The 27,450-nt window shown below is 46.2% G+C and overlaps 1 protein-coding gene across 10 annotated transcripts in view; it reads right to left on the minus strand.

Annotated features, from left to right (window-relative positions):
• The window catches only part of SENP6 (SUMO specific peptidase 6), a 914,216-nt gene that overhangs the window by 707,713 nt on the left and 179,053 nt on the right, over nt 1–27,450 (minus strand). For 6 of the 10 annotated variants that reach the window (XM_069235653.1, XM_069235655.1, XM_069235654.1 and 3 more), the window contains one exon: nt 18,267–18,332. The exons of the other annotated variants lie outside the window; for them this stretch is intronic. In XM_069235653.1, coding sequence (XP_069091754.1) covers nt 18,267–18,332 — 66 coding nt within the window. The remainder of the gene's footprint in view (nt 1–18,266; nt 18,333–27,450) is intronic. 10 annotated transcript variants of the gene reach the window in all.

Below are 27,450 nucleotides of genomic sequence, written 5' to 3' on the forward strand. Positions count from 1 at the left end.
TAGTGCATACAGAGCCAACTTCCTACACGCATCATATTCCCTGCTGCCAGCGTTGGGAGGTACAAAGAACGGCTAGGGCTGCTGAGGAGTGGATGCTCTGTTGGGAAGTAACTGATAGCTGGACAACCCACAACCCAGCTGGGATAGAATATTTGTATTACTCAGCAACACAACTTGCATGTATGCCAGAACACATTTTTATGCGGGCAACTCTTAAGACTAGGGTTGTGGGTGGTGAATACCCTGCCGAAATATATTCAGATCACAATCTCTTGCTTTTATTTCTTCACTGTGTCACTCCTAGAGCACCCTTTCTCAGCTGAAAACTTACCAATGAGTTACCAGAGGACGCTGCCTTTAAAGTCACACTGCAGGAGACAGTAACTCATTTGTTTAATGAAAATGCGGGCTCTTCCTCACCAGTAGTGATAGAATAGGATGCTTTCAAAACAGTGCTAAGGGGACATTGCATAGCCAATAAGGTAGGAGTTAAGAGTGCAACTACACACTGACTTCATGAAGCAAGAATATTCAAAGAACAGCTTAGCAAAGCACTCCTTAGGAGACGCTGTACTCCACACAAGCTTATGTGTGCAAAAAGAGAAGTTCTTAGCTCTATTAGACCGACTGAAGGGCAATGACTGTAGTGCCTAGATTGCAAGAGAGAGCTCATAAAGATAGGGACAAAGCAGGGGAACTGCTTGCATGGTTTGTGGGCTAAGACCGGAGACTGTCTCTGATTCTTAATATTTGTACGACTGGGAACCAGATCATGTACTCGCTGTGTGAGATAAATGCCACCTTAAGAAAATAATTCAATAGCCTGTATGCATCTAGAGAGGAGCGGTTGCTCACAATCTAATGACTTATGTGAGGTCCGCTGTGCGATCTCAAATCCAAAACTCGAGGACACAGGTCTTTAGAGTTCTGATCTAACAGTATAGGGGGTACACGCTGCTGTGAAACTGTTGACATGGGGAAAGGTGCTTGGCTCAGTTGGCTTGACATAAAAGTCCTATGCAACCTTTATAGATGTGCTTGCCCCCATGTTAGGAGAAGAGCTCAATGAGTCCAGAGGATTAGGCTGCCTGCCCTCACTTTGAGAGAGGCGATGATCGTATCCCACCCAAAGAAAGCTAGAAATACAACTTAGAAATTAGTCTACAGACCCTGTCAATCCTCAACGTTGACTGTAAGATACTGAGCAAGAATCTATTGAACAGACTGATCCCTAAGTTGAGTGGCCTAATTCAAAAGTGGTTTTATACCCAAGAATAGTACAATACCCAACGTTAGGAGCCTGGTTCAGGTTCTAGATGCTCATCTACATGATTTCCCCAAAGCTTCTGTTTTCCGTTGATAAGGAGAAAGAATCTGATTCCATACATTGCAACAGAAATTGGCAGCTTGGCACTAGGGGATGGGTTCTTGGGGTGGACCACGTTACCTGACCAAGCTACTCTACACCCCAATCCCACAGCACATATTAAAATGGGAAACATCCTATCAGAACCCTGGCACGTCGCTAAGGGCATTAGGCAGCGTGGTCCCCTGTGTACTCCTTTGTTTGTCACAGCATAGAGACTTTAGCTCTTCAGGTTCGCCAAGGGCAGTACAGTTCTGGTAAATTAGTACATCAGAGGCAACAATTATATAATCATTGTATGCACATAAAATGTTGCGTTACCTGCGGGGGAGAAATCAGTTGTTAATTGTCCAACGCATCCATTAGAGCACTTTGCCAAACTGCCAAGACAAATTCCACTTGGAGAAGTCCTGTGGGTACCTGGTTAGGTTACCTGCTGGCAGGACATGTGCTCTAGGAACACTATCAAGTGGGAACTGTCAACATTAAGATACCTGGGAGTTTGTATATGTAGGAAAGTACCATCTTGCCTGGCATGTTACACTAAAACAACATATATACAGTGAAATATGGGGGTATGTGTCACTGGGACCCTGCCAGCCAGGGCCCCAGTGCTCATAAGTGTGCCCTGTATGTGTTCCCTGTGTGATGACTGTCTCACTGAGGATCTGCTAACCAGAACCTCAGTGGTTATGCTCTCTCTTTGCTTTCCAAATTGTCACTAACAGGCTAGTGACCAATTTCACCAATTCACATTGGCATACTGGAACACCCTTATAATTCCCTAGTATAGGGTACTGAGGTACCCAGGGTATTGGGGTTCCAGGAGATCCCTATGGACTGCAGCATTTCTTTTGCCACCCATAGGGAGCTCTGACAATTCTTACACAGGCCTGCCACTGCAGCCTGAGTGAAATAACGCCCACGTTATTTCACAGCCATTTACCACTGCACTTAAGTAACTTATAAGTCACCTATATGTCTAACCTTTACCTGGTAAAGGTTGGGTGCTAAGTTACTTAGTGTGTGGGCACCCTGGCACTAGCAAAGGTGCCCCCACATCGTTCAGGGCAAATTCCCTGGACTTTGTGAGTGCGGGGACACCATTACACGCGTGCACTATACATAGGTCACTACCTATGTATAGCGTCACAATGGTAACTCCGAACATGGCCATGTAACATGTCTAAGATCATGGAATTGTCACCCCAATGCCATTCTGGCATTGGGGAAGACAATTCCATGATCCCCGAGTCTCTAGCACAGACCTGGGTACTGCCAAACTACCTTTCCCGGGGTTTCACTGCAGCTGCTGCTGCTGCCAACCCCTCAGACAGGTTTCTGCCCTCCTGGGGTCCAGCCAGGCTTGGCCCAGGAAGGCAGAACAAAGGACTTCCTCAGAGAGAGGGTGCTACACCCTCTCCCTTTGGAAAAAGGTGTCAGGGCTGGGGAGGAGTAGCCTCCCCCAGCCTCTGAAAATGCTTTGATGGGCACAGATGGTGCCCATCTCTGCATAAGCCAGTCTACACCGGTTCAGGGATCCTCCAGCCCTGCTCTGGTGCGAAACTGGACAAAGGAAAGGGGAGTGACCACTCCCCTGACCTGCACGTCCCAGGGGAGGTGCCCAGAGCTCCTCCAGTGTGCTCCAGACCTCTGCCATCTTGGAAACAGAGGTGCTGCTGGCACACTGGACTGCTTTGAGTGGCTATCTTCTGATAGGCTCTTACCTGTGTTGCTAGCCTATCCTCCTTCCTAGGTAGCCAAACCTCCTTTTCTGGCTATTTAGGGTCTCTGCTTTGGGGAATTCTTTAGATAACGAATGCAAGAGCTCATCAGAGTTCCTCTGCATCTCTCTCTTCACCTTCTGCCAAAGGATTGACCGCTGACTGCTCAGGACACCTGCAAAACCGCAACAAAGTAGCAAAGACAACTACTGCAACCTTGTATCGCTGATCCTGCCGCCTTCTCAACTGTTTTCCTGGTGGTGCATGCTGTGGGGGTAGCCTGCCTCCTCTCTGCACTAGGAGCTCTGAAGAAATCTCCCGTGGGTCGACGGAATCTTCCCCCTGCAACCGCAGGCAACAAAAGACTGCATCACCGGTCCTCTAGGTCCCCTCTCAGCACGACGAGAGTGGTCCCTGGAACTCAGCAACTCTGTTCAAGTGACTCCCACAGTCCAGTGACTCTTTGTAAAGAAATGGCTCCCTGTTGCAGTTACCCCCCCACTTTTTGCCTGATACTGATGCTGACTTGACTGAGAAGTGTGCTGGGACCCTGCTAACCAGGCCCCAGCACCAGTGTTCCTTCACCTAAAATGTACCATTGTATCCACAATTGGCAGACCCTGGCATCCAGATAAGTCCCTTGTAACTGGTACTTCTAGTACCAAGGGCCCTGATGCCAAGGAAGGTCTCTAAGGGCTGCAGCATGTCTTATGCCACCCTGGAGACCTCTCACTCAGCACAGACACACTGCTTACCAGCTTGTGTGTGCTAGTGAGGACAAAACGAGTAAGTCGACATGGCACTCCCCTCAGGGTGCCATGCCAGCCTCTCACTGCCTATGCAGTATAGGTAAGACACCCCTCTAGCAGGCCTTACAGCCCTAAGGCAGGGTGCACTATACCATAGGTGAGGGTACCAGTGCATGAGCATGGTACCCCTACAGTGTCTAAACAAAACCTTAGACATTGTAAGTGCAGGGTAGCCATAAGAGTATATGGTCTGGGAGTCTGTCAAACACGAACTCCACAGCACCATAATGGCTACACTGAAAACTGGGAAGTTTGGTATCAAACTTCTCAGCACAATAAATGCACACTGATGCCAGTGTACATTTTATTGTAAAATACACCACAGAGGGCACCTTAGAGGTGCCCCCTGAAACTTAACCGACTATCTGTGTAGGCTGACTAGTTTTAGCAGCCTGCCACAAACCGAGACATGTTGCTGGCCCCATGGGGAGAGTGCCTTTGTCACTCTGAGGCCAGTAACAAAGCCTGCACTGGGTGGAGATGCTAACACCTCCCCCAGGCAGGAATTGTCACACCTGGCGGTGAGCCTCAAAGGCTCACCTCCTTTGTGCCAACCCAGCAGGACACTCCAGCTAGTGGAGTTGCCCGCCCCCTCCGGCCAGGCCCCACTTTTGGCGGCAAGGCCGGAGAAAATAATGAGAAAAACAAGGAGGAGTCACTGGCCAGTCAGGACAGCCCCTAAGGTGTCCTGAGCTGAAGTGACTCTAACTTTTAGAAATCCTCCATCTTGCAGATGGAGGATTCCCCCAATAGGGTTAGGATTGTGACCCCCTCCCCTTGGGAGGAGGCACAAAGAGGGTGTACCCACCCTCAGGACTAGTAGCCATTGGCTACTAACCCCCCAGACCTAAACACGCCCTTAAATTTAGTATTTAAGGGCTACCCTGAACCCTAGAAAAGGAGATTCCTGCAACAAGAAGAAGGACTGCCCAGCTGAAAACCCCTGCAGCGGAAGACCAGAAGACGACAACTGCCTTGGCTCCAGAAACTCACCGGCCTGTCTCCTGCCTTCCAAAGATCCTGCTCCAGCGACGCCTTCCGAAGGGACCAGCGACCGACATCCTCTGAGGACTGCCCCTGCTTCGAAAAGACCAGAAACTCCCGAGGACAGCGGACCTGCTCCAAGAAAAGCTGCAACTTTGTTTCCAGCAGCTTTAAAGAACCCTGCAAGCTCCCCGCAAGAAGCGTGAGACTTGCAACACTGCACCCGGCGACCCCGACTCGGCTGGTGGAGATCCGACGCCTCAGGAGGGACCCCAGGACTACTCTGATACTGTGAGTACCAAAACCTGTCCCCCCTGAGCCCCCACAGCGCCGCCTGCAGAGGGAATCCCGAGGCTTCCCCTGACCGCGACTCCTTGAACCTAAAGTCCCGATGCCTGGGAGAGACCCTGCATCCGCAGCCCCCAGGACCCGAAGGACCGGACTTTCACCGGAGAAGTGACCCCCAGGAGTCCCTCTCCCTTACCCAAGTGGAGGTTTCCCCGAGGAATCCCCCCCTTGCCTGCCTGCAGCGCGGAAGAGATCCCGAGATCTCTCATAGACTAACATTGCGAACCCGACGCTTGTTTCTACACTGCACCCGGCCGCCCCCGCGCTGCTGAGGGTGAAATCTCGGTGTGGACTTGTGTCCCCCCCGGTGCCCTACAAAACCCCCCTGGTCTGCCCTCCGAAGACGCGGGTACTTACCTGCAAGCAGACCGGAACCGGGGCACCCCCTTCTCTCCATTCTAGCCTATGTGTTTTGGGCACCACTTTGAACTCTGCACCTGACCGGCCCTGAGCTGCTGGTGTGGTGACTTTGGGGTTGCTCTGAACCCCCAACGGTGGGCTACCTTGGACCAAGAACTGAACCCTGTAAGTGTCCTACTTACCTGGTAAAACTAACAAAAACTTACCTCCCCCAGGAACTGTGAAAATTGCACTAAGTGTCCACTTTTAAAACAGCTATTTGTGAATAACTTGAAAAGTATACATGCAATTTTGATGATTTGAAGTTCCTAAAGTACTTACCTGCAATACCTTTCGAATGAGATATTACATGTAGAATTTGAACCTGTGGTTCTTAAAATAAACTAAGAAAAGATATTTTTCTATATAAAAACCTATTGGCTGGATTTGTCTCTGAGTGTGTGTACCTCATTTATTGTCTTGTGTATGTACAACAAATGCTTAACACTACTCCTTGGATAAGCCTACTGCTCGACCACACTACCACAAAATAGAGCATTAGTATTATCTATTTTTACCACTATTTTACCTCTAAGGGGAACCCTTGGACTCTGTGCATGCTATTCCTTACTTTGAAATAGCACATACAGAGCCAACTTCCTACATTGGTGGATCAGCGGTGGGGTACAAGACTTTGCATTTGCTGGACTACTCAGCCAATACCTGATCACACGACAAATTCCAAAATTGTCATTAGAAATTCATTTTTGCAATTTGAAATTTTTCTAAATTCTTAAAAGACCTGCTAGGGCCTTGTGTTAGATCCTGTTTAGCATTTCTTTTAGAGCTTAAAAGTTTGTAAAAGTTTGAATTAGATTCTAGAACCAGTTGTAGATTCTTAAAAAGTATTCCAACTTTTAGAAGCAAAATGTCTAGCACAGATGTGACTGTGGTGGAACTCGACACCACACCTTACCTCCATCTTAAGATGAGGGAGCTAAGGTCACTCTGTAAAATAAAGAAAATAACAATGGGCCCCAAACCTACCAAAATACAGCTCCAGGAGCTTTTGGCAGAGTTTGAAAAGGCCAACCCCTCTGAGGGTGGCAACTCAGAGGAAGAGGATAGTGACTTGGAGGAAAATTCCCCCCTACCAGTCCTATCTAGGGAGAACAGGGTCCCTCAAACCCTGACTCCAAAAATAATAGTCAGAGATGCTGGTTCCCTCACAGGAGAGACCAACACCTCTGAAATCACTGAGGATAACTCCAGTGAAGATGACCCCCTGTTAGCCAGGATGGTCAAAAGATTGGCTTTGGAAAAGCAGCTCCTAGCCATAGAAAGGGAAAGAAAAGAGATGGGCCTAGGTCCCATCGATGGTGGCAGCAACTTAAATAGGGTCAGAGATTCTCCTGATATCCTAAAAATCCCCAAAGGGATTGTAACAAAATATGAAGATGGTGATGACATCACCAAATGGTTCACAGCTTTTGAGAGGGCTTGTGTAACCAGAAAAGTAAACAGATCTCACTGGGGTGCTCTCCTTTGGGAAATGTTCACTGGAAAGTGTAGGGATAGACTCCTCACACTCTCTGGAAAAGATGCAGAATCTTATGACCTCATGAAGGGTACCCTGATTGAGGGCTTTGGATTCTCCACTGAGGAGTATAGAATTAGATTCAGGGGGGCTCAAAAATCCTCGAGCCAGACCTGGGTTGATTTTGTAGACTACTCAGTAAAAACACTAGATGGTTGGTTAACTGGAAATGAAGTGTGTGACTATGTTGGGCTTTATAATTTGTTTATGAAAGAACACATTTTAAGTAACTGCTTCAATGAAAAGTTGCATCAGTATCTGGTAGACCTAGGTCCAATTTCTCCCCAAGAATTGGGAAAGAAGGCAGACCACTGGGTCAAGACTAGGGTAACCAAAACTTCCACTGGGGGTGACCAAAAGAAAGGGGTTACAAAAACTCCCCAGGAGAAAGTGGGTGACACTAGAAACAAAGAAAAAGAGTCCTCTGTAGGCCCCCAAAAACCAGAACAGGTGGGTGGGCCCCAAGACACAACCCAAAACAAAGGTGGGTACCAGGGTAAGAACTGGGATGCCACTAAGGCATGGTGCCACAACTGTAAACAGTCTGGGCACCACACCAAGGACACTTCTTGTCCCAAAAACAAACCCCAGAACAAGATTCCAGGGGTAACCAGTGTAGCCATGGGAGATGACTCCTCAGATGAGGAGGTCTTCATAGCCTTCAACTGGAAACAGGGCCCAACAGGTGAGTTGGAGATTCCAGAGGGAAGTAGACACTTCCACCACCTACTGGTGAATGGAATCCCAACCACTGCCCTGAGAGACACTTGTGCCAGTCACACTATTGTGCATGACAGGCTGGTGCTCTCAAACCAGTACATCCCAGGTGAGACTGCCAGGGTAAGAGTTAGCCTAGACAGGGTCACTAAGAGGCCTGTGGCTTTAGTGCCCATAGAAGTGGGTGGCACTCTTAGCTGGAGAAGGGTAGTAGTCAGTACAGACCTCCCCCTTGATTGTCTCCTTGGAAATGACTACCCAGAGGTTAGTCAGAGCCCAAGAGAGGAACTGGTCCAGTGCCAGTCCTCTCCCAAGGATTCTGGAAGTCCTGCCTCTGCAGTAAATGCAAGCAGACCCCAGAAGAAGAAGAAAAGAAAACAGAGTAGGAAGGGTGGACAACCTTTAGCCAAGGTTACAGCAAGCCAAGGAGATTCTGCTCCAGTAGGGGAGAACTCCAAAAATGGCCCTGATAAAGTCCAACCTGACCCACAAGAAGTCCTGGCTAGTCAGGCAACTGTTAAACCTGAGTGGGTGGCTCCTCAGCTAACAGAAGAAAGAGTGGAAGAAGGGTGTTTACTACAAGATGTGGTAACCCCCCACTCTAATACAGCAGACAGGCAACCTGAACCCAAAGAAGCCTGTAACTTAGCCCCTTCCCTTTTAGGTGAAGAGCTAAAGGTGTGGTTCTGGGCACTGACAGCTGTCAGTGGCCTCTGCTGGGTGTTAGCCTTTATGGCTGCACTATCCTTGGCATGGTGGTCTGACCCCATGCCAAATAACAAGTTAGGCCCCCTGACCCTGTTGGTCATGGTGGGGTTACTCCAGCTCTGGGTAACCTCTTTGGGTAAGCTAGGGGTGACCCTGGCTAAGATAAGATTAGCAGAGGTGGATACCTCTGACCTCAAAATAGAGAGAATGGGTGAAGACATAAAAAGCACAGACAAGAGGCAGTTCAGACTAGGTCCTATCACTGTGGAAGTGGGTCAGTTCCCCAGAGGGAATGACCTGAACAGGAGGATGTAAGGCAGAGTAGGCCCTGCAACAAACCAGCCATGTCCTCTACTCTTCCTCGCCTGACAGACTAGGAAGACTCTTCCAGCGTTGGCTGAGTCTCCTGGCCTGTGGGCTGGGGGGGGCTTGTGTAAAGAAATGGCTCCCTGTTGCAGTTACCCCCCCACTTTTTGCCTGATACTGATGCTGACTTGACTGAGAAGTGTGCTGGGACCCTGCTAACCAGGCCCCAGCACCAGTGTTCCTTCACCTAAAATGTACCATTGTATCCACAATTGGCAGACCCTGGCATCCAGATAAGTCCCTTGTAACTGGTACTTCTAGTACCAAGGGCCCTGATGCCAAGGAAGGTCTCTAAGGGCTGCAGCATGTCTTATGCCACCCTGGAGACCTCTCACTCAGCACAGACACACTGCTTACCAGCTTGTGTGTGCTAGTGAGGACAAAACGAGTAAGTCGACATGGCACTCCCCTCAGGGTGCCATGCCAGCCTCTCACTGCCTATGCAGTATAGGTAAGACACCCCTCTAGCAGGCCTTACAGCCCTAAGGCAGGGTGCACTATACCATAGGTGAGGGTACCAGTGCATGAGCATGGTACCCCTACAGTGTCTAAACAAAACCTTAGACATTGTAAGTGCAGGGTAGCCATAAGAGTATATGGTCTGGGAGTCTGTCAAACACGAACTCCACAGCACCATAATGGCTACACTGAAAACTGGGAAGTTTGGTATCAAACTTCTCAGCACAATAAATGCACACTGATGCCAGTGTACATTTTATTGTAAAATACACCACAGAGGGCACCTTAGAGGTGCCCCCTGAAACTTAACCGACTATCTGTGTAGGCTGACTAGTTTTAGCAGCCTGCCACAAACCGAGACATGTTGCTGGCCCCATGGGGAGAGTGCCTTTGTCACTCTGAGGCCAGTAACAAAGCCTGCACTGGGTGGAGATGCTAACACCTCCCCCAGGCAGGAATTGTCACACCTGGCGGTGAGCCTCAAAGGCTCACCTCCTTTGTGCCAACCCAGCAGGACACTCCAGCTAGTGGAGTTGCCCGCCCCCTCCGGCCAGGCCCCACTTTTGGCGGCAAGGCCGGAGAAAATAATGAGAAAAACAAGGAGGAGTCACTGGCCAGTCAGGACAGCCCCTAAGGTGTCCTGAGCTGAAGTGACTCTAACTTTTAGAAATCCTCCATCTTGCAGATGGAGGATTCCCCCAATAGGGTTAGGATTGTGACCCCCTCCCCTTGGGAGGAGGCACAAAGAGGGTGTACCCACCCTCAGGACTAGTAGCCATTGGCTACTAACCCCCCAGACCTAAACACGCCCTTAAATTTAGTATTTAAGGGCTACCCTGAACCCTAGAAAAGGAGATTCCTGCAACAAGAAGAAGGACTGCCCAGCTGAAAACCCCTGCAGCGGAAGACCAGAAGACGACAACTGCCTTGGCTCCAGAAACTCACCGGCCTGTCTCCTGCCTTCCAAAGATCCTGCTCCAGCGACGCCTTCCGAAGGGACCAGCGACCTCGACATCCTCTGAGGACTGCCCCTGCTTCGAAAAGACCAGAAACTCCCGAGGACAGCGGACCTGCTCCAAGAAAAGCTGCAACTTTGTTTCCAGCAGCTTTAAAGAACCCTGCAAGCTCCCCGCAAGAAGCGTGAGACTTGCAACACTGCACCCGGCGACCCCGACTCGGCTGGTGGAGATCCGACGCCTCAGGAGGGACCCCAGGACTACTCTGATACTGTGAGTACCAAAACCTGTCCCCCCTGAGCCCCCACAGCGCCGCCTGCAGAGGGAATCCCGAGGCTTCCCCTGACCGCGACTCCTTGAACCTAAAGTCCCGATGCCTGGGAGAGACCCTGCATCCGCAGCCCCCAGGACCCGAAGGACCGGACTTTCACCGGAGAAGTGACCCCCAGGAGTCCCTCTCCCTTACCCAAGTGGAGGTTTCCCCGAGGAATCCCCCCCTTGCCTGCCTGCAGCGCGGAAGAGATCCCGAGATCTCTCATAGACTAACATTGCGAACCCGACGCTTGTTTCTACACTGCACCCGGCCGCCCCCGCGCTGCTGAGGGTGAAATCTCGGTGTGGACTTGTGTCCCCCCCGGTGCCCTACAAAACCCCCCTGGTCTGCCCTCCGAAGACGCGGGTACTTACCTGCAAGCAGACCGGAACCGGGGCACCCCCTTCTCTCCATTCTAGCCTATGTGTTTTGGGCACCACTTTGAACTCTGCACCTGACCGGCCCTGAGCTGCTGGTGTGGTGACTTTGGGGTTGCTCTGAACCCCCAACGGTGGGCTACCTTGGACCAAGAACTGAACCCTGTAAGTGTCCTACTTACCTGGTAAAACTAACAAAAACTTACCTCCCCCAGGAACTGTGAAAATTGCACTAAGTGTCCACTTTTAAAACAGCTATTTGTGAATAACTTGAAAAGTATACATGCAATTTTGATGATTTGAAGTTCCTAAAGTACTTACCTGCAATACCTTTCGAATGAGATATTACATGTAGAATTTGAACCTGTGGTTCTTAAAATAAACTAAGAAAAGATATTTTTCTATATAAAAACCTATTGGCTGGATTTGTCTCTGAGTGTGTGTACCTCATTTATTGTCTTGTGTATGTACAACAAATGCTTAACACTACTCCTTGGATAAGCCTACTGCTCGACCACACTACCACAAAATAGAGCATTAGTATTATCTATTTTTACCACTATTTTACCTCTAAGGGGAACCCTTGGACTCTGTGCATGCTATTCCTTACTTTGAAATAGCACATACAGAGCCAACTTCCTACACTCTTCAGTCCAAGTTTGGTGGAGGTAAGTCCTTGCCTCCCCACGCTAGACTGCATTGCTGGGTACCGCGTGATTTGCAGCTGCTCCGGCTCCTGTGCACTCTTCCAGGATTTCCTTCGTGCACAGCCAAGCCTGGGTCCCCGACACTCTAACCTGCAGTGCACAACCTCCTGAGTTGTCCTCCGGCGTCATGGGACTCCCTTTTGTGTCTTCGGGTGAGCTCCGGTTCACTCCTCTTTGTAGTGCCTGTTCCGGCACTTCTGCGGGTGCTGCCTGCTCCTGTGAGGGCTCCCTGACTTGCTGGGCGCCCCCGCTGTCTTCTCATCCAAGTGGCGACATCCGGGTCCCTCCTGGGCCACAGCAGCATCCAAAAACCCTAACCACGGCCCTTGCAGCTAGCAAGGCTTGTTTGTGGTCTTTCTGCGTGGGAACACCTCTGCAAGCTTCTTCACGACGTGTGACATCCATCCTCCAAAGGGGAAGTTCCTAGTCCTCTTTGTTCTTGCAGAATCCACAGCTTCTACCATCCGGTGGCAGCTTCTTTGCACCCTCAGCTGGCATTTCCTGGGCATCTGCCCAATCTCGACTTTGTCGCGACTCTTGGACTTGGTCCCCTTGTTCCACAGGTACTCTCGTCCGGAAATTCACTTTGGTTGCATTGCTGGTGTTGGTCTTCCTTGCAGAATTCCCCTATAACGACTTCTGTGCTCCCTGGGGAATATAGGTGCACTTTACACCTACTTTTCAGGGTCTTGGGGTGGGCTATTTTTCTAACCCTCACTGTTTTCTTACAGTCCCAGCGACCCTCTACAAGCTCACATAGGTTTGGGGTCCATTCGTGGTTCACATTCCACTTTTGGAGTACATGGTTTGTGTTGCCCCTATACCTATGTGCTCCTATTGCAATCTACTGTAACTTTACATTGCTTGCATTACTTCCTTTTGCTATTACTACATATTTTTGGTATTGTGTACATATATCTTGTGTATATTTGGCATCCTCATACGGAGGGTACTCACTGAGATACTTTTGGCATATTGTCATAAAAATAAAGTATCTTTATTTTTAGTATATCTGTGTATTGTGTTTTCTTATGATATTGTGCATATGACACCAGTGGTATAGTAGGAGCTTTGCATGTCTCCTAGTTCAGCCTAAGCTGCTCTGCTATAGCTACCTTCTATCAGCCTAAGCTGCTAGAAACACCTCTTCTACACTAATAAGGGATAACTGGACCTGGTACAGAGCGTAAGTACCCCTTGGTACCCACTACAAGCCAGGCCAGCCTCCTACAGTATATAACAAACTAAACAAATTCTTCTTGAGGGTAACGTTATGACGGCTCTTTCCTATGTCCAATTGATTACATCAGTTTTTGGAATACATTGCCTACTTGGTTATGTGTAAGACAGACCTTTAAAATAAAATAAAAAAAGGTTCCCCTCCCACTTTGTAGTTCGAGCGTGGCAGCGCACAGGCACTGCTTTCCGATGTATTGTCATCTATTTGTCGGGTTTAACAACACCCACTCCACGCCCATCACTTTAATTCGTTCTTCGGCTTGCCTTGCAAAAATCTCTTGATGTCATTGGTAAAGACGTTTGTTTGTCCCACGTTGGGGCAGTTTTGTCACCGCCTTCCAGATTGACCCTCTTACAAGGATAATTGCACCTTTGCCGTTATGTTTAGTGTGGCAAACTACTTTTTCATTTTGTCTTTCCCCTTCGCGCTCCATGGTGCTTTAAAGTTTGATGCAGCGCAAACTCGATTGGGTATTGGATCGCTCTGCATGAGCACCGGTTATGTCACATTGTTTTCCTTTGTCTTTCCTTCACGCTCCATGGCAGCGGGAGAGCAGAAATGTTTTGGATTGGGACTTTTTTTAAATAATGGGTTCGCAGTAGTGGTTGTGAGAAAACATGTTAGATTCACGCGCCCTGAAACTTACTGACAAAAATACACCTCTGCAGAACCTCTATAAAGTTTTTCTCTTTCTAATGAATTCCCTCCTCTTAATATCTCACCAAGACAGTCCTCATATATTGTTATCTCCTATCCTGAGCTGTCCTGTTTATCGCTTAACATGATCTCACAGTTTTACACTGGTCGACAGTATAGTAAATTCGAGTAGTTAGCTGCAGCACTGAGCAATGCTTATGTTAGTCACTAGATGGCAGCGGAGGATTAAGACAAATATATTCTATCCTTTGATACACAAACCAATGATTACAAATTTAACGTGAAATCCACAGCTCTTACATATTGTGCTCTAACATTCTTGAATGTTTCTCCATTTTTTTGTATGCAGATTTGTTACACCTTCTCACATCAGCTCAGAGAGAACGGACTTGTTTGTAAATCAGAATATAAATCAGAGATTTTGTTTTTAATTTAATGGTGTTTTCTGTTTCAAATTGCGACGGGATGCTTTCGTAGGACCAGTATGTAGTACAAGTGACCGCACACCGACGAGAGGAGAGTAGAAGTTCCCATGTTTGCACTATTGGCCACTCTTGGTAAACAACTTCCAAAGCATACGTGAAGAATCATAATTAATGCTCATATATCCTGCCTACTGATTTTTGCACATGATTACAGTCAGAAAACACTGTTTTACTGTCAATTAATTTTTTGAAACGGATGTCTTAAGCTCCATTCCAAGGTTCTGCTGCTGTCTTGTAAGCATATGTTCCTTATGGAATGCGGACATGCAAGGATAACAGCTGACCTGGAGAGGAGCGGACGTGTAACCTGTGAGGCTTCAGACAAAGTTGTTTACTACAATATCCAATTTGCGGTCCTTTAACACAACAAATTGGCAACGAGTGTCTGAAGCCATGAGACATGAGAAGAAAGCATGAAAAACATAAAAAAAGAACTTCAGATAGCACCTTCCTTGCAGTCTTTCAGTGAAAAACTACAGAGCATAGTAACCACTGATGCTAGTCAGGTTGGACTGGGGACGGTGCTAAGCCAGAGAGTGGCTAAAGAGGAAATAGTATTGCTTTTGCTTCACGAAAACCGAGAGGAGCTGAGTAAAAATATTCAGTAATTGAACGTGAGCTTTTAGCTTGTGTCTGGGCTGTTACAAAGTTTAAAAGTTTTCTTTGGGGAAAAGAGTTCATTTTGCATACTGATCACAAACCATTAGTTAGCATCCTAGATGGAAAAGGTTCGAGTAAACCTACTCCAAGAATAGCAAAGCTTGTGTATAAATAACAAGAGTACCAATTCAGAACAGAGCATATTAGTGGCAAAGCGAATGTTACTGCTGACTACTTGTCACGTGCACCATGTATTAGTGAAACTGATTGTGAAGAAAACGAGTATGATGATGATGTTCTGGTTGCATGTTTGTTTAATAGTGAAGAGCCCCATAGTGCTATTACAAAACAAGAATGGGAGGAGGCCACTAGAAATGACAATGTATTTACAGAAATGAAAAAGTACATAATGGAAGGCTGGCCTCATGAAAAGCGACTGAATGAAACATTGCAACCATATTGGAAAATTAAAGATGACATTACCATTGTTGATGAGGTCTTCCTCAGAGGTGAAACCCTTATTGCACCAATGTCATTGAGAGGGAGGTTGGTGGCCCTAGCATATGAAGGTCATGTAGGAATGACAGGAAGTAAACAAAAACTTAAGGAAAGATATTGGTGGCCAGCCATGGATCGTGACGATGACATATTTGTCAGCCAATGCTCCGTATGTGCTAAAGCGGACAAAACCATGTCTGCTCACCATTGTCCAATGTTATCTGTTGAGTTACCCGAAGGCCTGTGGATAAAAATCGGAATCGATTTTATCGGGCCAATGAATGTTCTTCCCCTAAACATGCCTTATGCCATTGTTATTATTGACTACTTTAGTAAAGGGACTGAAGTAACGTTTGTGTCACAACCCACCACGTCTGAGGTGACGACATTCCTGAAGGAGGCGTTTTGTAAGGAGGGCTTTCCACGTCAGGTGGTTTCAGACAACGGAGTGCAATTCCTGTCACAAGAAATGACCAAGTTCCTGAAAGTAAATAATATAGAACATATACGGTCATCCTTATACCACCCCCAAAGTAATGGGCAGGTTGAGCGGGCCAATCGCTTAGTCAAAGAAACTATTCAAATGGCATTAAGGTCTCACATTCCTATTGAAGCAGCTCTTAGAACTACAGTAGACTATGGTCGTATCGCACCATTCCACACAACACCACAGGCAGAACACCCTTTGAGTTGCTAAGGGGTAGAATGGCCATCACACAATTGCAGCCGTACTGGTCAGTGGCATGGAAGAAATGGGAGTCAAAGAGCTTAAAGGAAAAGGAGATTGAGATGAGGAAGCTAGTCAAAAACGCATGCGTAGGAACTATAATTCTAGAAATGCAGTCAAGGAAATGAATGTGAGTGCTGGTGATTTGGTGACAGTGAGATAGATATCGGAAGAAAGGAGTTAATATGAACAAATACAGTGAGGCAAGGCGGGTGGTTAAAACTAAGGGCACAGCTGTCTTGTTGGATAATGGTCAATGGTGGAATGGATCGAATGTGGTCAGCGTTAAGTTACCAGAACCAGGCAGGGACCATGAAGTTGTTCATAATAGTTTGCCTGAATACAGCCAACCTGCAAACCACGGTGAACAGTGTAGAACAAGCCATGAAAATGCTGCAAAAAGCAACCCTTCCAACATGTCTTCCACTACTGTTGTAACCAGTCCAAAGGGCACTGTAACTACCAAAAGAGCTATTGTACCACCTGTCAGATTCAAAGATTACATACTGAATTAAGCGTTGATAAAAGGGAAAAGATGTAATGTTCCATAGAAGTACAGTGGTGTTGTCATTTTCCCTGTGTGTCATGTCTTTTTATTTCTTCCCTCGGCCTTCCCTCATGTGTCTGTGCGCGCCGCTGACGCTGCGCGTGGGGGTTTTGGAATGTTGGGGGTAGGGAGAGGGGGAGAACGCCGGTTGGGGCATTCATGTGAGGAAATCAATAAAGGAGGCGATGTTTACCTCACTTTCCGTCTCCTCATCATTACAGAACCTACGCAGAAATGCTGAATATCTTACCGGATTGTATACTGTGAAAAATGATGACAGGATCTTCACAAAACTAATCTACATGTCCAGGAAATAAAAGGTACGGCAGAAGCGGCGGCATATCAAAAAAAAAAAAATTCAGACTAACATAAGATTGGAAATAAAATCGCTTTACAGTTTCAAGAAAGCGTTAAAGGAATGCAGCGCAATACATTTAAACGCTGCTCAGTAGCAATTGTGCCATCTTCTAGGAGGCGCAAGTGTTGTTCTGGCACGTGAAAGGCTGGTGCCCTCATGTCGACTGTACAGGTCAGGCAACATGACCTAACATGGGCGCCATATTGGATTACGTCTAGAAACGTGTAAACAAATGTAAACAATGCAACATACGGAAGAAGAGATAAGGAAGAAAAACTGAACACCGCGCACGCTCAATCTTCTTTAAGAACAATTCAAGTAATACAGCTTCAGTTACAACATGGAAGTAAGAATTTGTGCAGCATAATATATTATACATTTGTTGATACTTTGTTATAATTATTAATTTTTAAGGCAAATTAATATATATAAAAGAAGAAGACGCATATTATGGGAAACTTGATCACACAAAATTACAGTGTCAGCCCACCACAGGCGTTTTAGCTATGAGGTAACAAACCTGCCCTAAAATGGGCAGAATGGAAGTAGTACTTTGTAAATTACATAGCCACTGTTGATGAGCCTGTCATGAAAATGTCATCTGAAAAAAAAAAAATTAACTACATTCTTTAGGCCCATATGGGTTAAAAGTCTACATCCAGATGCCAAAGGCTACTAGTGAGCGTGATATTAATGTATTTGAAGCGGCATTGAAACATTTAGACAATTACTTTGCACCAAAAGTCTGCACTGGAGTAACAACATACAAGTTTTTCCAACACAAACAAACAAAACGTAGATGAATCAATAGACAATTACGTAGCAGAGCTAAAAAAATTAGCTATTGGTTGCAAATTTGGAACTTTACAGGATGATTTGATTAGAAACCAAGTAGTCATGCATGTAAAAAACCAAGCTATTCAAGAATGCTTATGGGTGAATGGTAATGCACCACTTGAAGATGTTATAAACATAGTGTGCAAGGCAGAAATATCTGGGAGGTGTGCCAAAGAGATCTTAATAAAAGAAAAGAGTGCAGAAACCATTAGCAAAATTACTTTCAAACCTAGAAGGTTTAACTATCAATATAGAGCCAATTTCACGGATAAGGGTTTATGTTACAGGTGTGACAGTAAGGACCATTTAGCGTACTGCAAAACGTGTCCTGCGTTAAAACAAAAATGTACTAATTGTGGCATTACAGGACATTTGCAAGAGTATGCAGAAGAAAAAAAAATATCAGATGCATATTAGAGGATTCTGGGCAGCCAGATGTAGAGGTTGAGGATGGTAATGATACTGATACCAAGTATGAAAGTGTTATGAATCTTTCAAACAAACAAAATAATCCTTAACATAGGTGAAGAATGTATAAAGAACAAACCTATTTGTCGGATGAGCACTGGGGGAGTTGATATAAATATGTTTGCTGATTCTGGTTCTCCGTACACTATAACAAGGATATGTGGAAAGAAAAATTAATTGGGAAACTTGGAAATGAGTTATGTGAAGCAGATATTCAACCACAAAGGTACAGTGGAGCGAAAAATGAAATACAAGGATACAGGTGGTTAACTTTCAAATTTAAACATAGGTGCACGCAAGCTAAATATATCCACGAAAGGACTACCAGTCCTTGGTTGGTGTGATCAAGGAAAACAGCATACCATTCTTGATCCTGGTAGTAGAGAACAAGTGAAAGTTGTGGATGAAGGAACTGATATTGGAAGGGAATTGCTGAATAGTTTTCTATCCGTCTTCAGTACAACTTTAAGTAATTTGATAGGGTTTGAACACCGCATAATTTTGAAAACAAATGCTACTCCAAAGGTACATAAAGTTAGGAACGTTTCTATAATGGTAAGAGAGTAAGTATCTGAGGAACTTGACAAACTGCAACCATCTGGTGTGATTGAACCAACTGCAGCGTCTAAATGGATTCTTCCTTTGGACGTAGCGAGACGCACCAATGGAAAGATCCGATTATGTGCGGATCTGTGACACCTGAACGATAATATTGTGATAGACCGGGTTCCTTTACCGAAAATTCTAGAAATGGCAATGTGTCTGTAAGGAGCAAAACTGTTTTCCACAATCGATTGATCAGCAGCTTACCATCAGATCTCCCAACACATGAGTCCAGGAAATTTACAGCATTTATCACACCTTTTGGGTGTTTTCAATTCACAAGGATGCTTTTTGGACTCGCATCTACTGCTGCAGTTTTTCAGAGGCTCACGTTCAACTTGTTCGCGAAAATGCCTGGGATAAAAAAAATTCCAGGATGATATTTTGATCTTTGGAAGCAAAGAGGTTGAGCACAACTTAAGACTGCTGAGTGTAATGAACATTCTAAAATGTTTGCCAGTGGGATTTTCTAAATGCAAGTTTACAAGAGATAATGTCACTTATTTAGGACACGAAATTGGAGCGCAAGGAGTCAGACCGAAAGAATCGTTGGTAAAAGCTATTAAAGAAGCTTCTATTTCGACATGTAAGGATGAAGTCAGGTCATTTTTGGGACTGGTAGAAAATTGTAGTAAATATATTTCAAGGTTTCACATAAGACAATTATTGAAAAACAAAACAAATTTCGAATGGTCCACAGAATGTCAGAAAGAATTTGTATGTCTTACATCAGAAATTGAAAGAAAATCCTGTTTTCCAATGTTTTGATCCTAACAGACTGCTGCATCACAACAGATGCAAGCAATAAAGGTTTGGGAGCTGTTCTAAGTCAAAAGGACAAAGAAGGAAGGGTATTTTTAGTGTCTTTTGCATCTAGAGCTTTGTCTCCCAATGAAGAGAAATATCATATAATTGAGAAGGAAGCTTTAGCATGCGCATGGGTTTTAAACCATTTTAGAGCATTCATGTGGGGAAAACTCGTAACCATATTGTGTGATCATAAACCTCTGGTGAAAATACTGACAACCAAAGGTACTGTGAATACTTCAGCAAGGATTGCAAGATTGTCCATGCATATGCAAGATTATATCAGTAAAATAGTATACCTACCTGGTAAGGATAATGTAGTAACAGACTGTTTATCTAGGCCACTGAACAAATTTGAAGTGTGTGAAGATGAAAACTGGAACAAGTTTCAAATAGCTTTTGTGCATGGAGATGGAAGACAGGCTAAAAGCAAGGAAGAGTGGGCAACAGAATATGACAAACGATGTTTTAGCATTTGTCAAGAAATGTATGCAGAAAGGTTGGCCTGGAAGAAAAATAATATCTGTAGAGACCAAACACTCTTGAGAAATTAAATCTCAATTGTCAGTAGAAATTGGTACAATCTTAAAAAGGGAAAGAGTGATTCATAGTGGGAACTATTTACGGGGAACTATTATAGAATTGTGTCATGAAGGGCATCAAAAGGAGTAGTATGGAATTTAATCTGGTGGCCAAACATGGATATAGAGGTGGAAAGATTTGTGAGAGGATGCATCAGCTGTGCTGGTGCAGATACAACCTTACAAACACTGAGACCACCAATATGTGAATCTTTTTCCTAAACAACCCTCGGAATTAATAGCTGTAGATTTTGCCGGTCTGGTAGGCGAAGAACAAAAGTATGTCATTGTGCTTATTGATTTATTTTCTAGGGGGCCTGTTGTAGATAAAGCCGTACTAGAAGTTTTGGATAAGGTTTTTGCATCGGAGGGTGTAGGAAGTTGGCTCTGTATGTGCTATTTCAAAGTAAGGAATAGCATGCACAGAGTCCAAGGGTTCCCCTTAGAGGTAAGATAGTGGCAAAAAGAGATAATACTAATGCTCTATTTTGTGGTAGTGTGGTCGAGCAGTAGGCTTATCAAAGGAGTAGTGTTAAGCATTTGTTGTACATACACACAGGCAATAAACGAGGAACACACACTCAGAGACAAATCCAGCCAATAGGTTTTGTTATAGAAAAATATCTTTTCTTAGTTTATTTTAAGAACCACAGGTTCACATTTTACATGTAATATCTCATTTGAAAGGTATTGCAGGTAAGTACTTTAGGAACTTTGAATCATTACATTAGCATGTATACTTTTTACATAAAACACAATAAGCTGTTTTAAAAGTGGACACAGTGCAATTTTCACAGTTCCTGGGGGAGGTAAAGTATTGTTAGGTTTCACAGGTAAGTAAGTCACTTACAGGTTTCAGTTCTTGGTCCAAGGTAGCCCACCGTTGGGGGTTCAGAGCGACCCCAAAGTTATCACACCAGCAGCTCAGGGCCGGTCAGGTGCAAAGGTCAAAGAGGTGCCCAAAACACATAGGCTATAATGGAGAGAAGGGGGTGCCCTGGTTCCAGTCTGCCAGCAGGTAAGTACCCGCGTCTTCGGAGGGCAGACCAGGGGGGTTTTGTAGGGCACCGGGGGGGACACAAGTCAGCACAAAAAGTACACCCTCAGCAGCGCGGGGGCGGCCGGGTGCAGTGTGCAAACACGCGTCGGGTTTTCAATGGTTTCCTATGAGAGATCAAGGGATCTCTTCAGCGTTGCAGGCAGGCAAGGGGGGGGCTCCTCGGGGTAGCCACCACCTGGGCAAGGGAGAGGGCCTCCTGGGGGTCACTCCTGCACAGGAGTTCCGTTCCTTCAGGTACTGGGGGCTGCGGGTGCAGGGTCTTTTCCAGCCGTCGGGAAATGGAGTTCAGGCAGTCGCGGTCAGGGGGAGCCTCGGGATTCCCTCTGCAGGCGTCGCTGTGGGGGCTCAGGGGGGACAACTTTGGTTACTCACAGTCTTGGAGTCGCCGGAGGGTCCTCCCTGAGGTGTTGGTTCTCCACCAGTCGAGTCGGGGTCGCCGGGTGCAGTGTTGCAAGTCTCACGCTTCTTGCGGGGAGTTGCAGGGGTCTTTAAATCTGCTACTTGAAACAAAGTTGCAGTTCTTTTGGAGCAGGGCCGCTGTCCTCAGGAGTTTGTCTTTCTCGAAGCAGGGCAGTCCTCAGAGGATTCAGAGGTCGCTGGTCCCTTGGAAAGCGTCGCTGGAGCAGGTTTCTTTGGAAGGCAGGAGACAGGCCGGTAAGTCTGGGGCCAAAGCAGTTGGTGTCTTCTGTTCTTCCTCTGCAGGGGTTTTTCAGCTCAGCAGTCCTCTTCTTCTTGTAGTTTCAGGAATCTAAATTCTTAGGTTCAGGGGAGCCCTTAAATACTAAATTTAAGGGCGTGTTTAGGTCTGGGGGGTTAGTAGCCAATGGCTACTAGCCCTGAGGGTGAGTACACCCTCTTTGTGCCTCCTCCCAAGGGGAGGGGGTCACATCCCTAATCCTATTGGGGGAATCTTCCATCTGCAAGATGGAGGATTTCTAAAAGTTGGAGTCACTTCAGCTCAGGACACCTTAGGGGCTGTCCTGACTGGCCAGTGACTCCTCCTTGTTTTTCTCATTATTTTCTCCGGCCTTGCCGCCAAAAGTGGGGGCCGGGGCCGGAGGGGGCGGGCAACTCCACTAGCTGGAGTGTCCTGCGGTGCTGGCACAAAGGGGTGAGCCTTTGAGGCTCACCGCCAGGTGTCACAGCTCCTGCCTGGGGGAGGTGTTAGCATCTCCACCCAGTGCAGGCTTTGTTACTGGCCTCAGAGTGACAAAGGCACACTCCCCATGGGGCCAGCAACATGTCTCTAGTGTGGCAGGCTGCTGGAACCAGTCAGCCTACACAGATAGTTGGTTAAGGTTTCAGGGGGCACCTCTAAGGTGCCCTCTGGGGTGTATTTTACAATAAAATGTACACTGGTATCCGTGTGCATTTATTGTGCTGAGAAGTTTGATACCAAACTTCCCAGTTTTCAGTGTAGCCATTATGGTGCTGTGGAGTTCGTGTAAAACAGACTCCCAGACCATATACTCTTATGGCTACCCTGCACTTACAATGTCTAAGGTATTGCTTAGACACTGTAGGGGCACAGTGCTTATGCACTGGTGCCCTCAACTATGGTATAGTGCACCCTGCCTTAGGGCTGTAAGGCCTGCTAGAGGGGTGACTTATCTATACCTGCATAGGCAGTGAGAGGCTGGCATGGCACCCTGAGGGGAGTGCCATGTCGACTTACTCGTTTTGTTCTCACCAGTACACACAAGCTGGCAAGCAGGGTGTCTGTGCTGAGTGAGGGGTCTCCAGGGTGGCATAAGATATGCTGCAGCCTTTAGAGACCTTCCTTGGCATCAGGGCCCTTGGTACCAGGGGTACCACTTACAAGGGACTTATCTGGATGCCAGGGTGTGCCAATTGTGGAATCAAAAGTACAGGTTAGGGAAAGAACACTGGTGCTGGGGCCTGGTTAGCAGGCCTCAGCACACTTTCAATTCAAAACATAGCATCAGCAAAGGCAAAAAGTCAGGGGGTAACCATGCCAAGGAGGCATTTCCTTACAGAGGGGTTACCTAAAACAATTTTACATGTCAATGGAGTACAATTTCTATCTATATCTAATGCTTCTAAAGACTATTTTAAAAGAATTGGAGTTCAACACAAAGCTACATCTCTGTACAATCCGAGTGGAAACTATCGTTGAGAGGTTCAACCAGGTTGTAAAAAGTGTATTCCTGTCAGTAATTGCAAGTGGTTTTAATTGGGAAACACAATTACACAACACTGTGTGGGCTTACAGAGTTATGAGGAGTGATGTCATAGGATTATCACCATTTGTGATAATGAGAGGACGTAAACCTAGAACAAAGTATAACTTAAGTTAGCTGAATCAATCGTGTGTTGAACAATGGTCTCTTGACTTACTTCAGAATAGGATGGCAGAGAAATATTTAAAATGAAAGATTTAGGTTGAGCAGCACAGAGTAAAACCAGTAAATACAGAACTAGGTGATTGGGTCAGGATAAAAAAAGAAAAAACTGGTAAGGTCATAAAAAGGGCAGAGTAAATTTTATGAAATTGAGGAAGAGGTGGAAGTGTTGAATAAGAGCAACTAGTGGTAAAGTATGGAATATGAAATGAGTAGCTAAAGTGAGTAAAGAGGTAGGTGAGAGAAGTCATCTGAAGGAGGATTTCAGATGGCTGGAGTTGCACAGACCACTAGAGGATGCTATGGGAAGTGAAGGAGTAAATGAGAATGTGAGCACTGATAAGTTGGATGTGAGGGGTAATGAACCACCAAATGTAAATGGTGAATCTGGAAATGATACATTGGGAAGTCAATTGAACGAACATATGGAGGATGAATTAAGAGAAGGCGTAAGGAAAAGGGAGGTGATGGATGGTACTCCGGCAAGGAAACCCTTTAGTGGCTCAAGGACTACATTGTGGATTTTAACAATGATTGATTACAGTGTCAGGATTATTATAGTGTTATTTTGGATGTAAATAGGTAAAAGAAATGTAAATCCACGAGTATTATATTTTTGCCAGATATGTTATTTAGGTATATTGTGGAGTATTTATTTTGTCAGGAAAAAAAGGGAAGGGGTTGTTATGTTTTAAGCTTTATTCCAAGGTTCTGCTGTTGTCATGTAAGCATATGTTCATATGGAATGCGGACATGTAAGGATAACTGCTGACCTGGAGAGGAGCAGACGTATAACCTGTGAGGCTTCAGACAAAGTTGTGTAGTACAATATCCAATTTGTGGTCTGTTGTAACACAACAGAAGCATACAGAAATTAGGTACTTTTCAGTGATTTTACTTGCCTTTAGTCACCAATACCAAGCTAATACCTGTGCAGGCTCTCAACATAGCTAGGCAAAACCGGTTGATAAGTCCTTTAATTAACTGCAAATGTTCATTTTCTGGTCGAGCACACAAGTGCCTTACAACCTAAAATTAATCTGTGGGCTTTTAACCACACCCATCCCACACCCATCACTTGCGGTTGTCTTGTGTGGATTTTTTGGTAATTGTGTTAGCGAGCTAGCAACTCTGATGGTGGGGTAGTGAAAGTGGTATTCAACAGGAATTAGCATGGGAGATTTAAATTAAGATGCTAAATGGCAACATTTTGATTTTCAGGCTTGTAAGGAAATGACTCCTTGGCATGGTTACCCCCGGACTTTTTGCCTTTGCTGATGCTAAGTTTTGATTTGAAAGTGTGCTGAGGCCTGCTAACCAGGCCCCAGCACCAGTGTTCTTTCCCTAACCTGTACTTTTGTTTTCACAATTGGCACACCCTGGCATCCAGGTAAGTCCCTTGTAACTGGTACCCCTGGTACCAAGGGCCCTGATGCCAGGGAAGGTCTCTAAGGGATGCAGCATGTCTTATGCCATCTTGGGTCCCCTTACTCAGTACAGACACACTGCTTGTGTGTGCTGGTGAGGACAAAACAAGTAAGTCGACATGGCACTCGCCTCAAGGTGCCATGCCAACCTCACACTGCCTATGCAGTATAGATAAGTCACCCCTCTAGCAGGCCTTACAGCTCTAAGGCAGGGTGCACTATACCATAGGTGAGGGCACCAGTGCATGAGCACTGTACCCCTACAGTGTCTAAGCCAAACCTTAGACATTGTAAGTGCAGGGTAGCCATAAGAGTATATGGTCTGGGAGTCTGTCAAACACGAACTCCACAGCACCATAATGGCTACACTGAAAACGGGGAAGTTTGGTATCAAACTTCTCAGCACAATAAATGCACACTGATGCCAGTGTACATTTTGTTGTAACGTACACCCCAGAGGGCACCTTAGAGGTCCCCCCTGAAACCTTAACCAACTGCCCGTGTAGGCTGACTGGTTTTAGCAGCCTGCCACACTCGAGACATGTTGCTGGCCACATGGGGAGAGTGCCTTTGTCACTCTGTGGCTAGTAACAAAGCCTTTACTGGGTGGAGATGCTCATCACCTCCCCCTTGCAGGAACTGTAACACCTGGCGGTGAGCCTCAAAGGCTCACCCCCTTTGTTACAGCACCCCAGGGCATTCCAGCTAGTGGAGTTGCCCGCCCCCTCCGGCCACGGCCCCACTTTTGGCGGCAAGGCCGGAGGAGATAATGAGAAAAACAAGGAGGAGTCACTGGCCAGTCAGGACAGCCCCTAAGGCAACCTGAGCTGAGGTGACTCTGACTTTTAGAAATCCTCCATCTTGCAGATGGAGGATTCCCCCAATAGGGATAGGAATGTGACCCCTCCCCTTGGGAGGACGCACAAAGAGGGTGTAGCCACCCTGAGGGCTAGTAGCCATTGGCTACTGCCCTCCCAGACCTAAACACACCCCTAAATTCTGTATTTAGGGGCTCCCCTGAACCTAGGAACTCAGATTCCTGCAACCTAAGAAGAAGAGGACTGCTAAGCTGAAAAACCCTGCAGAGAAGACGGAGACACCAACTGCTTTGGCCCCAGCTCTACCGGCCTGACCGCGACTGCCTGACTCCCAGATCCCGACGCCTGGTAAAGACTCTGCACCTGCAGCCCCCCAGGTGGTGGCTACCCCGAGGAGCCCCCCCCTTGCCTGCCTGCATCGCTGAAGAGACCCCTTGGTCTCCCAATGATTTCCATTGGAAACCCGACGTGTGTTTGCACACTGCACCCGGCCGCCCCCGTGCTGCTGAGGGTGTACTTTCTGTGCTAACTTGTGTCCCCCCCGGTGCCCTACAAAACCCCCCTGGTCTGCCCTCCGAAGACGCAGGTACTTACCTGCTGGCAGACTGGAACCGGGGCACCCCCTTCTCCATTGAAGCCTATGCGTTTTGGGCACCACTTTGACCTCTGCACCTGACCGGCCATGAGCTGCTGGTGTGGTAACTTTGGGGTTGCTCTGAACCCCCAACGGTGGGCTACCTTGGACCCAAACTTGAACCCCGTAGGTGGTTTACTTACCTGCAAGAACTAACAAACTCTTACTTCCCCTAGGAACTGTGAAAATTGCACTGTCTAGCTTTAAAATAGCTATATGTGATTAATGTGAAAAGTATATATGCTATTTTGATTATTCAAAGTTCCTAAAGTACCTACCTGCAATACCTTTCATTTGAAGTATTACATGTAAAATGTGAACCTGTGGTTCTTAAAATAAACTAAGAAAAATATTTTTCTATACAAAAACCTATTGGCCTGGAATTGTCTCTGAGTGTGTGTTCCTCATTTATTGCTTGTGTGTGTACAACAAATGCTTAACACTACTCCTTTGATAAGCCTACTGCTCGACCACACTACCACAAAATAGAGCATTAGAATTATCTCTTTTTGCCACTATCTTACCTCTAAGGGGAACCCTTGGACTCTGTGCATACTATTCCTTACTTTGAAATAGTGCATACAGAGCCAACTTCCTACAAGGCTGCAGATAAAAAAAGGTAAATGGAAGTGCTTTAGTTATATGCAGGGCCACTGGAATTATGTGGCAGGAAAAGACCAAATTATGAGGCAGGGTTGACCAATTTGTGTGTCAAATAAAGTCCAGTTCTGAATTCACAATGCCAATAACTCTAAATCAAGCAAATACGAGGCTCACTGCACTGCTAACGGTTGTTTATATTTGTTCTCTGCACTACCCGCTTAGATCCCCAAAGTGGTGTTTATGGAGTTAGACCACATAAATTCATCTGAGACGGGGCACAAAATGATGCAGAATAGAACTTGCTAAACTTAGGCTCCCATCTGATGGAGGCGGGCTTGCCACCCTTGATTATGAATTACATTATTTG

This window comes from Pleurodeles waltl, chromosome 5 (genome assembly GCF_031143425.1).
Source record: "Pleurodeles waltl isolate 20211129_DDA chromosome 5, aPleWal1.hap1.20221129, whole genome shotgun sequence".
Classification (NCBI taxonomy): domain Eukaryota; kingdom Metazoa; phylum Chordata; class Amphibia; order Caudata; family Salamandridae; genus Pleurodeles; species Pleurodeles waltl.